This window comes from Ciconia boyciana, chromosome 1 (genome assembly GCF_034638445.1).
Source record: "Ciconia boyciana chromosome 1, ASM3463844v1, whole genome shotgun sequence".
NCBI classification, from domain to species: domain Eukaryota; kingdom Metazoa; phylum Chordata; class Aves; order Ciconiiformes; family Ciconiidae; genus Ciconia; species Ciconia boyciana.
In genome coordinates, this window is record NC_132934.1 from 152833844 (window position 1) to 152847410 (window position 13567).

General features: G+C 46.3%; 1 protein-coding gene across 1 annotated transcript in view; it reads right to left on the bottom strand.

Moving 5' to 3' along the window:
* Positions 1-13567, bottom strand: part of TMEM255B (transmembrane protein 255B) — a 77908-nt gene that overhangs the window by 5419 nt on the left and 58922 nt on the right. The window contains exons 5-8 of the mRNA XM_072849827.1: positions 13172-13252; positions 9152-9237; positions 5911-6070; positions 380-523 (exon numbers count right to left, since the gene is read on the bottom strand). Of these exons, the coding sequence (XP_072705928.1) occupies positions 380-523; positions 5911-6070; positions 9152-9237; positions 13172-13252 (471 nt within the window). The remainder of the gene's footprint in view (positions 1-379; positions 524-5910; positions 6071-9151; positions 9238-13171; positions 13253-13567) is intronic.

The window sequence follows — 13567 nt, forward strand, 5'->3', positions numbered from 1 at the left end:
TGTAAACTCTTCTGCCAAATCCTGTGCGTATCAGATGCCTCCTTTGGCTTCCCCAATGCCTCTGTTGCTGCTTTATCTCGCCCAACACGGGGGCTGTGTTCACCCTCATGACTACTGTAGCGCAGCTCTAATCCCACATTGGCATTCCTGGTCAGCAGACAGAGTCCAAAAGAAAACCAGAGAAAGCTTGAGATCTGAGAACAGTTCTGAGAACTAGGCCCAGACTAAGTCATCCCAAAGATGAGTCTGTGAGTTGGGATCCAACTTCCTTGCCTCGTTTCAAACCCCCAGGAGCCAAGATCTACCACTGCAGAGTTTGTATGGAGTAGCAGCTTATGCTTTTCTGATGGAGTCAGAAGGGTGCCATTTTGTACTGTACCTGAAGAGGTAACGGGTAGGATGGATATGTAGGAATAGTTGCTGCAGAAGGACAGAACCCAGCATACGTCAGGATCTGCTGGGCAGGATTGTACAGGATCTGAGGAGGAGGTGCAGCACTGAAAGCAATTTGGGACAGAGGTACCTGTTGAGCACAGAAGACAACAATATATCAGCACAGCGCAGATGGGGCTGGAGCAGGAACTGGTCCAAACACAAGCAACTAGGCAATGTAACAACTTTCTGTTTTCCAACACAATACTGGTACTCCAAAAAAACAAGGAGCAGACAGAATGAGAGGAGGGCGTATCTGGAGTGAATTTTCTGACCAGAAATACACAGCTATTTTAATCTTCTTCCCTTGGAAAAAGACTGCTGGTGCTTCCCTAGCACCGGTGACAGAAGCACTGGCAGGACTCCAGACCCCAGACACCCTGAAGAGCCCAGCATACAGCTCTGACCGCTTATCCACTCCAGCACCAAACACCCAGTCCTTCACAATTTGCTGCAGGCTCTTTCCGATAGCAACTACCTGATGTCCTCGTGTCTTTTCTCTCTGCTTTCCTACACAGATCTACAAAGATCTCCCTTTCCAGACCACTTGCTCTTCTTCCACAGCTCCCTCTCAACTTGTGAAATGGAGTTTGCTGCTGGCTGTCCGATACTACCCCCCACGTGCATATCTCATTCCTACTGCATAAAATCCTTCATCGCATCCCCTGGCTTTATTGGCATGGCCCTTAACTGCAATGTGAGAGGAGGTTTGCAGGAAGAAGTAATAGCTCATATTAAACCAGCTAATACAACTGGGAGAGAAAAAAAAAAGAGCAAAAGCTAAATGTGAACGGGGGCCTGTGTTAAACCCTAAAACCCTGTGCTATATAACCATTTGTGAAGGACAGTAGAGCTCTGTGAAAGATTTTCATGTCCCTCTGCTTTGCAAAGCGAGACAAATCCAGTGGTTTCTTTTCTCTCCTTCATTTTTATCAGCAGATTCCTCTACATGAGAGCATGGAATTTTCTTTTTACTGAAATAATAAAATATGGTGGCTGCCAGACAAATGCTGAAAGCAGAACCCAGGATTTTTTTTTTTTTTTTGCATTTCTGCTCAGATTTATCAGTGAGAGACATAAACCACTGCATCCTCTGGAGATAGTGTGAGATCTCCCTGTGACTGAGAAAGAGGTATATTAATTGTGTTTGTATACGGAAAACATCATCTAGGTCACTGTACCCCAGATGTACCACATGAGGTTACCTGACATTCTAGGCCTTAGCTCTCTGGAGAAACTTAGCACCCCAGGAGCTGGCGCGGAGAAAGGCTGCGGTCGAAAGCATAGAGCCTATTTCATGGGAGAAGGTAAGTCTCTCATCTTCAAGGTACCCTCCTCAAAACATCTCCTTTCTACCCACCCTGCTGGGTGGATATGGTGGGGAGAAACGGAGAGAGACTGCCTTTCAGACAGGAGTAGCAAGAAACAGCTAACAAGCTTGCCTCTGACCCAAAGGTTTGGGGCCAGCGACATGGCTCACCCCTTCCTCGGAGGAGGGAGGCCCCAGAGCGATCAGATCCTTCTGGCTATGGACGTAAACGTGTCAAGAAACACTTGTTTTACCCAATGTGAGACACAGATGCCTGTTCTGCATCTGTCACCAACTTTCTGGTGTGGGTCCCTTTGGGTGCTGCTGTCCTTCTCCCAGGAACCTCTCTCAGTCCTCTTACGTCCTCTCCATCCGTAGCGGCAACGCTCTCCAATTGCTAAGGATGAACATCACAACAGTCCTAGAAGACAGTTTTGGGGAGTCATCCACCCCAAATCCACTGATCAAAGCACCTTATTATCAGGCTATCTGGTCACAGCCCGGAGCCAGCAACGATTTGCAGGTATTGAAGGTGGTTAGATGCTTTTATCAAGTATTCCAGGAATGACACTATGTTAAATTAGTCACATAAAATACAAGGGTAGGTGGAGACATTTTAAAGGGTGCCAGCCGTGCGGCAGCTCGGGGCAGGGAGCGTGGGAAGCCAGGCTGCGGCCGGAGGGGTGTCTGGCCCGCAAGCTGCTGCTCGCTGTGTGCTGGGCTGCGCGGCTGCAGAGCAAGGCAGGTCAGCTCCCTGATCTGACACAGACCTGCCAAAGCGTTTATTTCTGAGCCACGATTACTTTTAACGTCAGACTGCACCTTTAGTTGCACGAGTGCTAAGATATGAACACATGGCAGGTAGCCCACGTGGCAAGTAGCCCAGTAATTAGGGGTTCATTTTGTTCTCCTTTTTAGAGCAGGGTGAGGGAAGAGGAGAGAGGATAAGGGAATGATATTTAATCCGTTCAGATTCCCTCGAGGACTCCAAGAAGGAGACTAATTGGGAAAAAAAAAGCAGCCAACAACCCCCCAAGGCCCATCAGTAGTTCTGATTAATGCAACCCTAAACTCAGGGCAGGCAGATTCCTTGGCAAGGTGTGTCAGGAGAACATCGACCAGTCATCAGATGAATACTGGAGCAGGGAAGGGAGTTTCTAGATTAACTCCTAGTACCAGCAAGTGAAGTTTTCCATGCATTTCTTTACCTCTGTCTTCTGTAAGAAATAATCATGGTGTTTTACCATTTTGGCTACTCCAAGTACATACTTCTATTTCTATTATATCTTAATCTGCTTTTTGTTAAAGGTGACTTTAAGGTAACTGTCTAGCTGGCGTCCTATATCCAAGCACACTGTAGATCTGAAAAGGAGGGTACCGTCGTAACCACTGCGGCTCCCCCAGCACCCAGCCCATCACGGAGGATGGCCCCACTGGTGAGACAGGGGCCGCTGAGAGCTGACACCTTGGGGGTCAGGAGAGGATGAAATGCTTCCCACTAAGCCAGCACGGCCTTCTGGCAGGCAGCAAAACCGCGGGGAGCGTGCCAGGGTCTGCAGGGACTTTGTCACAAAAAAGAAAACCCGCAACAACCAAAACAACACTTCTTTTTTTTCTGTCCAGGAAATGCGATGGGTTTAGAGGCAACGGCACTGTTTTGCAAACTCTCCCCTTTGTAACATGCTTTGGCTGCCAGTGTTCCCCAGAGATAAACATGATGGTTTTTGTTCGACTAGTCAGCCTGGCCCTATGTTTTCTGGAAGTTGGAGCAACGCCCTGAGGCGTTTCTGTGGGCTTTGCAGCTCTCCCTGCAAAATGCCAGTGAGCATTTCTGCGGGAAGGTGACATCCTGAAAGAAAGAAAATTGTTCTCCCGCACATTTTGAGGGTTTTTTTTTCTTATTTCAGTCCCATGCCCCTTTCTCTCCCTCTTCTGCTTGATGTTTTCTTGGCCCCCGTCTTCCCCCAAGAGTTACTTCTTACCCCAAGAGTAAGGAAAGCGAGGAGCAGATTAGCAAACCGGCTCCAGTACGTCACTCAAAAGGACCCTGAAAAAGCACAGGCAGGAGCAAGGAGCGGTCATTGCATTTTGGATTGCTGCTGCAGTAACACTTCCACAAGCATAGATAGCATGGCTCCTGTGCTGAGGTAACTGACACAAACTCATCTTTCCCTTAAGCTAGTGAGGGGTTTTTTCCGCTCCCACTGCAGAGGAGACATTAAACAGCTTATTCAGATCAGGTTTTTAGCTGGAGCCCCGACAGACTCGCTCCAGCCGAGCCTGGGGAGAAGCTGCACGTTCCCTGCTGCTGCGATTTCCTTGCTCGGCTTTACGCCGCCCCGTCAGAGGACCCAGCCCCTGAGCCAGGCTCTGCATCCCAGCAAGGGAATGTGCCAGGTCATGGAGACCCCAGTTCTCCCAGGAACGGCTCCTCAGCTTGGCCTCCCTCACGAGCAGTGCGGCAATGGCCCCCGCACAGCACAGAGGTGTCGCAGCGCCCCGCAACGGAACATCAGCCCAAATCCCATGTAAGCCTCGGTTTGTGTGAGACAGATTAGGTGGACTCAGGCTGGCTCTCTGCACCCTGCCCTGTCTCAGGGGAGCACTAGCAACTCCCACAGCTGCCCTGGGTGGAGGCACTCGCACCCATCTGCTAGGCAGGGGAAAATACTTAGCAGCGCTGGAAAGCTGCAGTGCTCTACCAAGGACTCACTGTAGGTGATGCCTGCCTTCCCCTCCTCATGTAACTGCTCTTCCCCTTGTTTCTCACCGTGGTTGTTTCTGCTCCCCTTGTGCCATTGCTCCTCTCACGGGGAGGGGATGAATTAAGCTCGGAAAGCTGCTTCCACTCCCTCCCGTCAGGCAGCTGCAACTCTTTACTGGCTGGCTGCAATTTGTTATCAACTCCTTGAAAGAGTCCCCCCACATAAAGGACAGCTCAGCTGCACGTTTCTTACACACGAAGGCTCAGTGTGCTTATTTGCCTTAAGCTAGAGAGAGGAATATTTCCGGCAAACATTTTGCAACTCTTAACAAAGGTGAATTTCAAATAATTCATATGGCCCTGCTCTGTCACATAGTTTTAAGCACCCAACACATGTTGTAGATAGATAGCCTGGATGTGCTTGCTAAGGGATGCTGGGTGGTCAGAGCAGGGCCTGGATGGTCTCCAGTGTGGGTCCTTGGCTCACTGGCTGCCAGCTCTGAGCAGCCCCTTCCCTCTAGTCTGCCGCCCCGGTGTACATCTCACCCGTCTCTCTTGCTTTCTCTTCCCTGCTCCATCCCTCACTTCTTTCCTTTCACCTGTCGATTTAGTTTTCTCCCCTGGAATAGTCACCAGAAACATCATGGATCTAAGATGAACTGTGCTGCTATCACACCTCCCTTCGGCTCCTGCATTTCACCTCCATCCCCACACCTCTGCCCATTTAGTTTGGAGGCTGTCTGGGCTGGGACCATCTACTCTTCTGAGTGCCTAGTAAATCATGAGCCACTTGGCAGGTCTATAGGCACTGCTTTAGCAAACATGACCACTGACAGTGACCAACCCAGGAAAAGCTACTTCACCTTTCTAACACGTCAGAAAATCTAGGCAGATGCAGCACTGTATTACAGAATCCCTCCTAGCACACAGCCTCTTCTAAACACAGCGGTGCACATCAGCACAACGTGGTGGTGTGGCACAGGGAGCAGTTAGAGGGTGGAATTCCTTAGTGAAACAAAAGAGGAGGTTAATGTGACCTGATAAAACTGTTTGAATAAAAACTTGACTGGTACTTCAGAGTTAATCCCCATTATTGGGAAAAGAACTACATAAGGTTAAATAGTCATACCTAGGACTTGAGTTTTATATGTTAGCTACAAACTAGCATCCTCGAACTCTCTGCTGACCCACATGTTCAGTGCTGAATTAGAAGAAAAAAAAGGTGCCACTAAGTGAATCGCCAGCATCTGTTCACACAGAGGCCTGTTTTTTCCCTTCCATTCATGTATTTGACCAGGCTTGACCTACTTAGCTGTGAGCAGCTGGCAACAGCTTAGCCTAAATCACACAGGAACCATGTTTAAAGTGCCTCCTTCATACACTTAGGCTTCCTTGGTTTTAACCCATTTGATAACGTCAACAAGGACAGAAGTCCTCACATAAGACAAAAGACTGTGAGCCTTACCATGTCTTTAAATGCCCCAAGAATGGCTGCCGTAATAATCCCCAGAAACAACCCGATGACGTTGAGGACTGTGGAGGACCACAGCAGCCTATACAGGTGAATCACGTCCTGGCAGCTGCTCACGCCGAGAAATTCATAGTAGCTGGAGGACTGCTCTGAACTGAAAGGGAATGCAGACAACATCACTGCGGTGGGAATGGTTTTGCACATAACACAGAGCACCAGAGGATCTGAATCCCTCCTGCTTACTTTCCTCTTTGGCAAAGTACTTCATCCATATTTCCATCAAACACTTCTCAGGTGAATTGGAGAAAGCTCTACTGTAGACAAAAATTGGCTCTGCTAATGCCAGCATTAAACATGTAGTCCAACTGATACCAGCCCTAGTTTGGCTGATCAGTCTTGTGCACCAGCAGGGACTCTTTTTTTTTTTTTTTGCTCAGGGTCTCTGAACGCAGGCATAGTCCTGGCATATGGATGATGCCCTTGTTGTTTAGCTACCACCTAAAGCATGCTTAGCATTGCTTTTTTTCCCATCTCACCTGGAAATCTGCTGGCATCTCTGAAACTGGGGAAGGGAAGTTGCTTAAGCATTAATTCAACCACAGGAAGGGAGATTTTGCCAGCTGGCTACATTTGTTTATGGTTTCTGCGGTTCCAAATTAACAGATGCAACACAGTACAGTATAAAGATGTGTCTTTACACTACGGATTGCACTATCCAGAAATCTTTCTTTGTTCATATTTCTACACTGCACTGGTTATTGTAAATTAGGCATGTTGTGAAGTTAATCCTCATTGTCTTGCCGCAAGCCAGAAATATGCTACTGCAAAATTTGAAACCAGTTTCCTGCAGTTCTTTCCAGTACCTGCCTTAATGCTAGCCCACTAATGAGCTCCTAGAGCAGCTATTTGAGTAGGAAAGATTTTTTAAATGCCAAGTCTGTTTTTGTACTGTTAGGAAATTGCCATCAGGCTATGGCGGAAACCAGAAGTGAGCAGTTTGTGCTCACTCCTCTGCTCCTCCATCCCCAGCGCATGGGGCAGCAGTGGAGATGGTGGTTAGAGAAAGCTCTGCAGAGGAAGGTAGCAGCGTGGTGAAACCCACAACATTTCTGGGAAGAACCAAGCCAAGCACAGTAATTCCTGGAAACATCCAATCATTTGTTGTGGGGCATGGTTCTGGCACTGCGGATCTGCTACTGTTGAGTTCACTTGGGCCCTACCATGAGCCCAGTCATTCCTTAACTAAATAAACCTACAGCTTCAGCTGCCATGAGGCTGAGGAAATCTGACTTGCGATCCTGCCTGTGTACCGGGCTATTACACGGCTGACACCAAGACACTTCCTGTGACTGTGTCTTCTCCTACTTGTCTCTAGCCATCCTATGAACTGGAATTGCCAAGTCTGTAGAGCAGCAAGACTGTTTCTTTACTCTGGATTTGTCCATGCCAATGCCATAAGATCTTGCTGTCCACTGTGGATTACTGACAATGGCAGAACACACATTTTTAATTATATCACGGGATACTGTCACAGCAGTGATCAGTCCCAGGTGTTTCAGACAAACCCAATGTCTTAGAAAAATGGCACTGAGGATCTCCATCTGGAGGGAGAGGGAGTATTCCTGATCTCTCCTTGTTGTTACCTTACGCTTTAAGCAACAGAGTTTGAGTCACTTTATTTGATAACTCTGAATGCTTTCAGCCCTTTAAGACCCCTGTTCTTTTCTGCATTGGATTGGGCTGTTTGATTCAGTGTTAACGTGCAGCAGTTAGTTGTTTACCATGGAAGAAAGCATTCTTAGTGTAAACATACTGCATTGCAATTATGATGTTCCATCATTTGTCTATCATAGAAAAGGTACCAAAGTTGTGCATACTCTACCCTTCCCATGTCATTTGTTGTGTATACCTCCACATCATGTCCAGATTTAACAATTCTTACACAAGCAAAAGACTCTAACATTCACGGGGATTTTAATCCATTCCATAGACCTGCACTCACATTGTGTCTCTTGTGTGCATGAGAAATACGTATGCACAGATGACTTCCCTCTAGTTCCAAATTTCATTTTGCTTCTCTAGTTAAGTCAGGATCTGGGCAAGAGCTACTCTTTTATGCAGAAGCCTTATGTAGAAGCCGCACTGTGCCAGCCTCATTCCCCTACACCTAAAATGTTCATGTCTGGCAGCATGCTAGCCAAGGCTTACAGAGGACTGGGGTTATTCAGGGCTGCTAGCGTGTGAAAAGGAGGCAAAACCAAAATAAACAGGAGACGTAGGAAGGAAGGAAGAAAGATGAGAAGTACATAGAGGGAAAGAAAGGAGAGTGACTGTGGGGGAACTGTAGAGGGTTGCAGATGTTGCATGAGAGTGCGTGGTAAGATGATACTGAGGTGTGCAGAGGGAGAGTCAGGCAGAAGATCTGCTCTGGGAAATTCTCCCCAGTTTCTTCTATGTGGCAAGACATGATGCTGCTTGCAGTTGAAATCTCTATGTGTCAGGTGGCCAGTCAGTTGTGTGAGGCCATTTCAACTGTCTTCCACATTATAAACCCTTGGACTTTGCTGTGATGTAGTTTTCCTAACCACCTTCTTTACTCCTGCTAAATCGCTGCATGGCAACCCTGTGCTAACCTTCAGCTGATCTTCATAAGCGTATCCAGACATTTCCTCTTATCTTCTGACATCTCATGCTGTGGCAATGAAGAAGTTAAATGGACAGCATCAGAAAACACTCACAAGACCCTCTGTATCTATCCTATGACAATTCAGCAAAATCCCATGCCTACAGAGGCTGTTGCTAACAAAAGAGCTCTGCATATGCCTACAACATGATCTCTGCTCATGGACACCTATGTTCCTATTCATTTTGTTTCCTCCAGTTTGGTAGAAAAAAAAAAGGATTCATTAAATCTAATGGGAAAATTGCATTGCAAGATCAACAGTAAATCTTGACAGGGCTATGACTGAGCAGTCAATTTTGATCACACAGCAAAGAGCTTATGGGCATATTTAAAGAAAAAGAAACTGAAATAATGCCAACACTAATACGCAACCCCTCACCTCTTCTCTGCTGGCGCATCAGGACTTCAGTCTCAGAGGAACTGGGTTGCTCAGCATACAAACCCCTTGTGTTGTTTCTCCAGGCCTAGGGGCATCCCCCGCCCCGTCATTTAAGAGGAGGGACAAACAACCAAGGATTTCTTGGAGGCCATTGACTGCACACAGGTACTTACTTCTCACAGTTGTACAGGTCACAGCAATAGCACGTGTTACTCTTCACTTTCAGCTGGCACTTGCTGTTTAAGGTATAACATGTCACCTGCCGAGAAAGAAGAGACTGACTTTTATTCTCAGTGTTTCAGCATTGTGTGAATCATCCTACTGACCACAAAGAAGCAGCTACTGCAGTGTCAGGTTTTACTACCTGTTGTGCAGAAAGATCCTGAGATTCCAAAGTCCACGACTGCAGAAGGGCAGAAGGACATCCCTGAGCTCCCAGGAGTTTCATGCAGGACATCAGCCCCTGAGTCTCGGGGCATTTGCACTGTGGAGCCCAGAGCTCCCTAGCACCGACCTGCAGCCAGGGCTGCCAGAGTGTTCAAGCACTTTGCTGTACGACCTGGTGCTGAGAGCCAGAGCCTGCAGCTGCGAGATCCCTATGGCTGTGATGCAGGGACCATGGGTCCTGAGAGATACACCACAGCAAGCCACCAAAGTGGATTAGAATACCACTCCATTATAGTGGGGAAATGGGCAAAGAAGCTAATTTATCTGAACAGCTTCCAATAAATGGGAGCTCTCTCCTTTCAGTAACACCCTCCTGAAGAAGGAAGCAATTAGGAACAACAACAAGAAGAACAATCTCCAAACCCGCAAACAAAACCGCTCAGAAAAGATCCAAGCACTCCAGCAAATAAGTACCACTTACTGCAGGCTCTTGAATAGAAAACCGAGAAGGCTTATTTGTGTAAGCAGGAATTGCAGGCATGGACAGATGTTACAACAATAAAGGTAGGCACACGTAAGCCACTCTCCATCCAGACAAGAAATCATTTTAATGACTCCTTAAGTGTGGTAAGCATTAATCACTTCTATTTGGCACTACAGACCAACTGAAATGTTTTATATGTAAGGCTTTTTTTTCCTGAGATTTTTAGCTTATTGACTTTGAAATCCTGGAGAACTGTCAGGTTTTAAAAGCTAGCAGGTCAGAAAATACATTTTTCTATAGTTTTTATTTTGATAGAAAAAAATGTACTGTAACCACTGAGAAGTATTTTGTTCGCAAACTGCAAATAAAATGTATTATTGAATGGAAAATTCCTCATAATGAAAAAGTAGAAGGAGCATGCTTAGGAATACATGCCTGCTTTTGAAAAGCTCTGTCAGACAGTTCTGCTTAGCCATGAATGTGTCAGTCTGTGGGACAGTCTCCACAGGAGATGATAAATCAGATGTTTCTCAGCTCCTGAGTTCTGGATCTGTGCACCCTTTTTAGTGTGAAAACTGCCACTGTTGAGGAGTCTGTACTCCTCGTGGGTTTGTTCCCAGCAAAAAGGAAAGCCTTAAACACACACAGTCAGCACCAGAGGAAGTTAATCTTGCAGCTGGTCTCAGACTTGCCACACTTGTCCTTAGCAGGATTTGCTTGAGAAGCGGAAATTGGGTGACAAAGCTAAAGTTAAAAGGAAGTTAAAATGATGCCTTGGGATTGCTTTGCTGCCCAGGACAAGGCTGTACCTGTGGTTAACGTCTCATACAATCAGCTCTTCTAACTCAAAATGGAAGTTAGGTTATAACAGGACGGTCTCAGTCTAGGTTGCAATCTGGAAATGGAGCTCACAGCTTGATACAGACACATCCCACTTGTCACAAGAATATCCCACCCTGAGATAGGACCTCGTTTCATCAACCTTGTTCCGTTGCGTCTGAACTTACTGGAATTTCCCACAAGGGCTTTGTTGGCCCGAAGTCACATTCAGCTGCAGCTGTCCTCAGTCTGAGCTGCAATTTACTGCAGAAGAGGAGCGCGCTACCATCAACGACTGCGTTGACTTAATCGAGATCCAGTTCAGAAGTAACTGAAACATCACACCTGGCTGCTTCTCAAAGCAGTTTGAAAACCGATCCTGGAGCAGAGTGTGCCCATGCATCCACTGCCACAGGCATTTTGTTGGGATGCCCTAGTGCTTTTGCACTGAGTGGAACTTGAGGCTTTGGCTTTGACCCCCTGTATGCAGTGAAAATGGCCTACGGCCTGCATAGTTAAAATACCCTTTCCCCATTACACATGAGTGATTGGGATTGGAGGGCTTCGTAAGATGGAGGGGGCTGCTAAAAAGGTGGTTTGTTCTGATGCATGGCTTTGGGGACCACCTGTAACTGGAAATAAAAGTAGTTTTCCCCTCTCCAAGAATCAGTAAGGCCAGTTTGCCCCTTTTTACTGTAGAAGGCTAGAAGTACAAAAGAGGGAGATCGGCAAGATCTTAAACATGTTTTTAGCTGCTTCTAGGCTACAAGACATATTATGTTATTGGCCAAGTGAGTTACTGTAGTTGTCTATTTTTATCACTGCATTTTTAAAACATGCAAAGAGCAAGACACTCCTTTTTAGGAAAACAGTGAATAAACCAAAATAAACAAATTACTGTGTGGTGTGAGCAAGGGTGGTGGAAACAGGCCATTTGTGGGTATTCTCCATGTCAAGACCTATTATTCCATTTCAGTGACCAGACATTTAGCTTTTTCACATTCTGGCTGTTTGTGCCTGTCTATCCCCTCAGCACCAACTGAAGAGATGGTCTCACCTCATGGTGAGAACATGCATTCAAGAGAATTGCAAGAAAATCGAATTCTTTCTGCTTTGAGCAAAGGGAAGAACCAAAACAGGCAAATGATATGAGCTGGAGACCACTCACAGGCTAGAGATGGCAATCAAAAGGAAACTTGCCCTCAGCAAACAATCTGCCTTCCTAGTTAAGTGTTCGCCTTTTGCTTTTCCACAGTTAGCCAGCAAAAGCCAAGTTCAAATGCCATGGATCATTAACTCTGAATTAGCAAATGCTGACTCTAGATCAGTGGACAACCAGACAAGAATGTTATTACAAACTAACTACACTTTTAAAAGATATGGGGTTTTTTGCTAGAATAGAGCAAGAAGCTCTGGGTGGCCCAACTTGAGACATTCTCAGAATCTGCAGAGCTGGGGAAGCCTGTCTGGCCAGAAGCCCAACGCTGGGGTCACCTGCAGGGAGTTGTGGTCAGTGTGATGCTAGCTACACGCTTATTACAGGAATCAGAAGCGTTTCTCTGGCCATGTCTGTGTCTGAGTGTGCATGCACACTTTAGAAGAGGATGGAGTAAAACTTACAGGACAGGGTGCTGTCACAGATCACAAGTTTGTCTGGGTAGGTCTTTAGGCAAGGAGGTGAATGAAATATTTTTGTCATACATTTTCTGGAATCAACAACGGGGTGCCCTAGCAGCAGGATTTAAGCGGTATTAGCTGCTTAACCTGGTAATATACTTTGCTAAGCTGTCTAGAATTATTAATGGTAACATTCCCCATACACTTTTTCTTAGCCATGGGAGGAATGGTGATGAAGGACATCTGACTTCATGTAAGTTATCCCACTGTTTAGCTGTCTTCAATCCTGCTCTGCTTGATTTCCTTTTCACTCTCACCAATCTACCACAAAAATAAGATGAAAAATAGGAAAAGAAACTAAATCTGGACTTCTCAGGAGGCTAGGCCATGTGGGTATGGGCACTTTTCCAACCATGTTAATGTCATTGAGATAATAAAAAAGCTGCATTCAAACCGCTGACATTCTTGGCCTGTGCTGGATAAATACAGAGAAAATTTTAAGTCTTCTGGACAATGCAAATGGATTAATTTAGATATTTCATATTCCACTTGAAGCCTACAGAAATGTCCTTAGAGAAAGATGCCAATGTGACAAATACATTCCAGACAGCTATTATACAGTACAGATGGACTAGGAACCTTTCCAATCCCAGAGTAATGTACTGGATAGAAACACTGATGATGACTCAAAACCTCACTGGTTGTAATGATTTGCAATCACCAGAGGCTCGGGCAAGCGGGGAGTCACTTGTGGGAGAAAAAGCAGGAGGGTTTCTATCAGCCCGTGACCTACATGCACAGACTTGCTCTCAAACACCTGCCTCCCTCCTCCCCAGCCCCTCAAAGCATAGCAGAAACAAACATGTGATGAGGTGAGTTTGTTTACCTCTGTCTGGTAGGCATCATATAGGAATCCTATACCGCTTGAATAAAACTGGCACCTTTTGTTATACAAAGGTCTGGGTTCCTGTAAAGAGAAAAATAGCCAAAAAAGTACTCAGTCTGGAGGAAGTGTGAAGGCACCATGTCCCTTGTCCCCATGCCAGATGCTTACAGCTCTGTGGAGCTGAAGCCAGTGCAGACACTTGGGTAAGCCCCTCACACACACCCCTGTGGGCTTTCTTTCCAGAATGGCTCTCCTCAGGGTTACATTTTCCTTCCTCGCCCTGCCACTAAGCTATGTGAGTATCATTTATTTTTCTCTGTACCAGTCACCTCTATTAAGAAGACATCACCCCTGGCATTTAACCACTTCCTTCCCCGAGGTTAAATAGTACTGCTC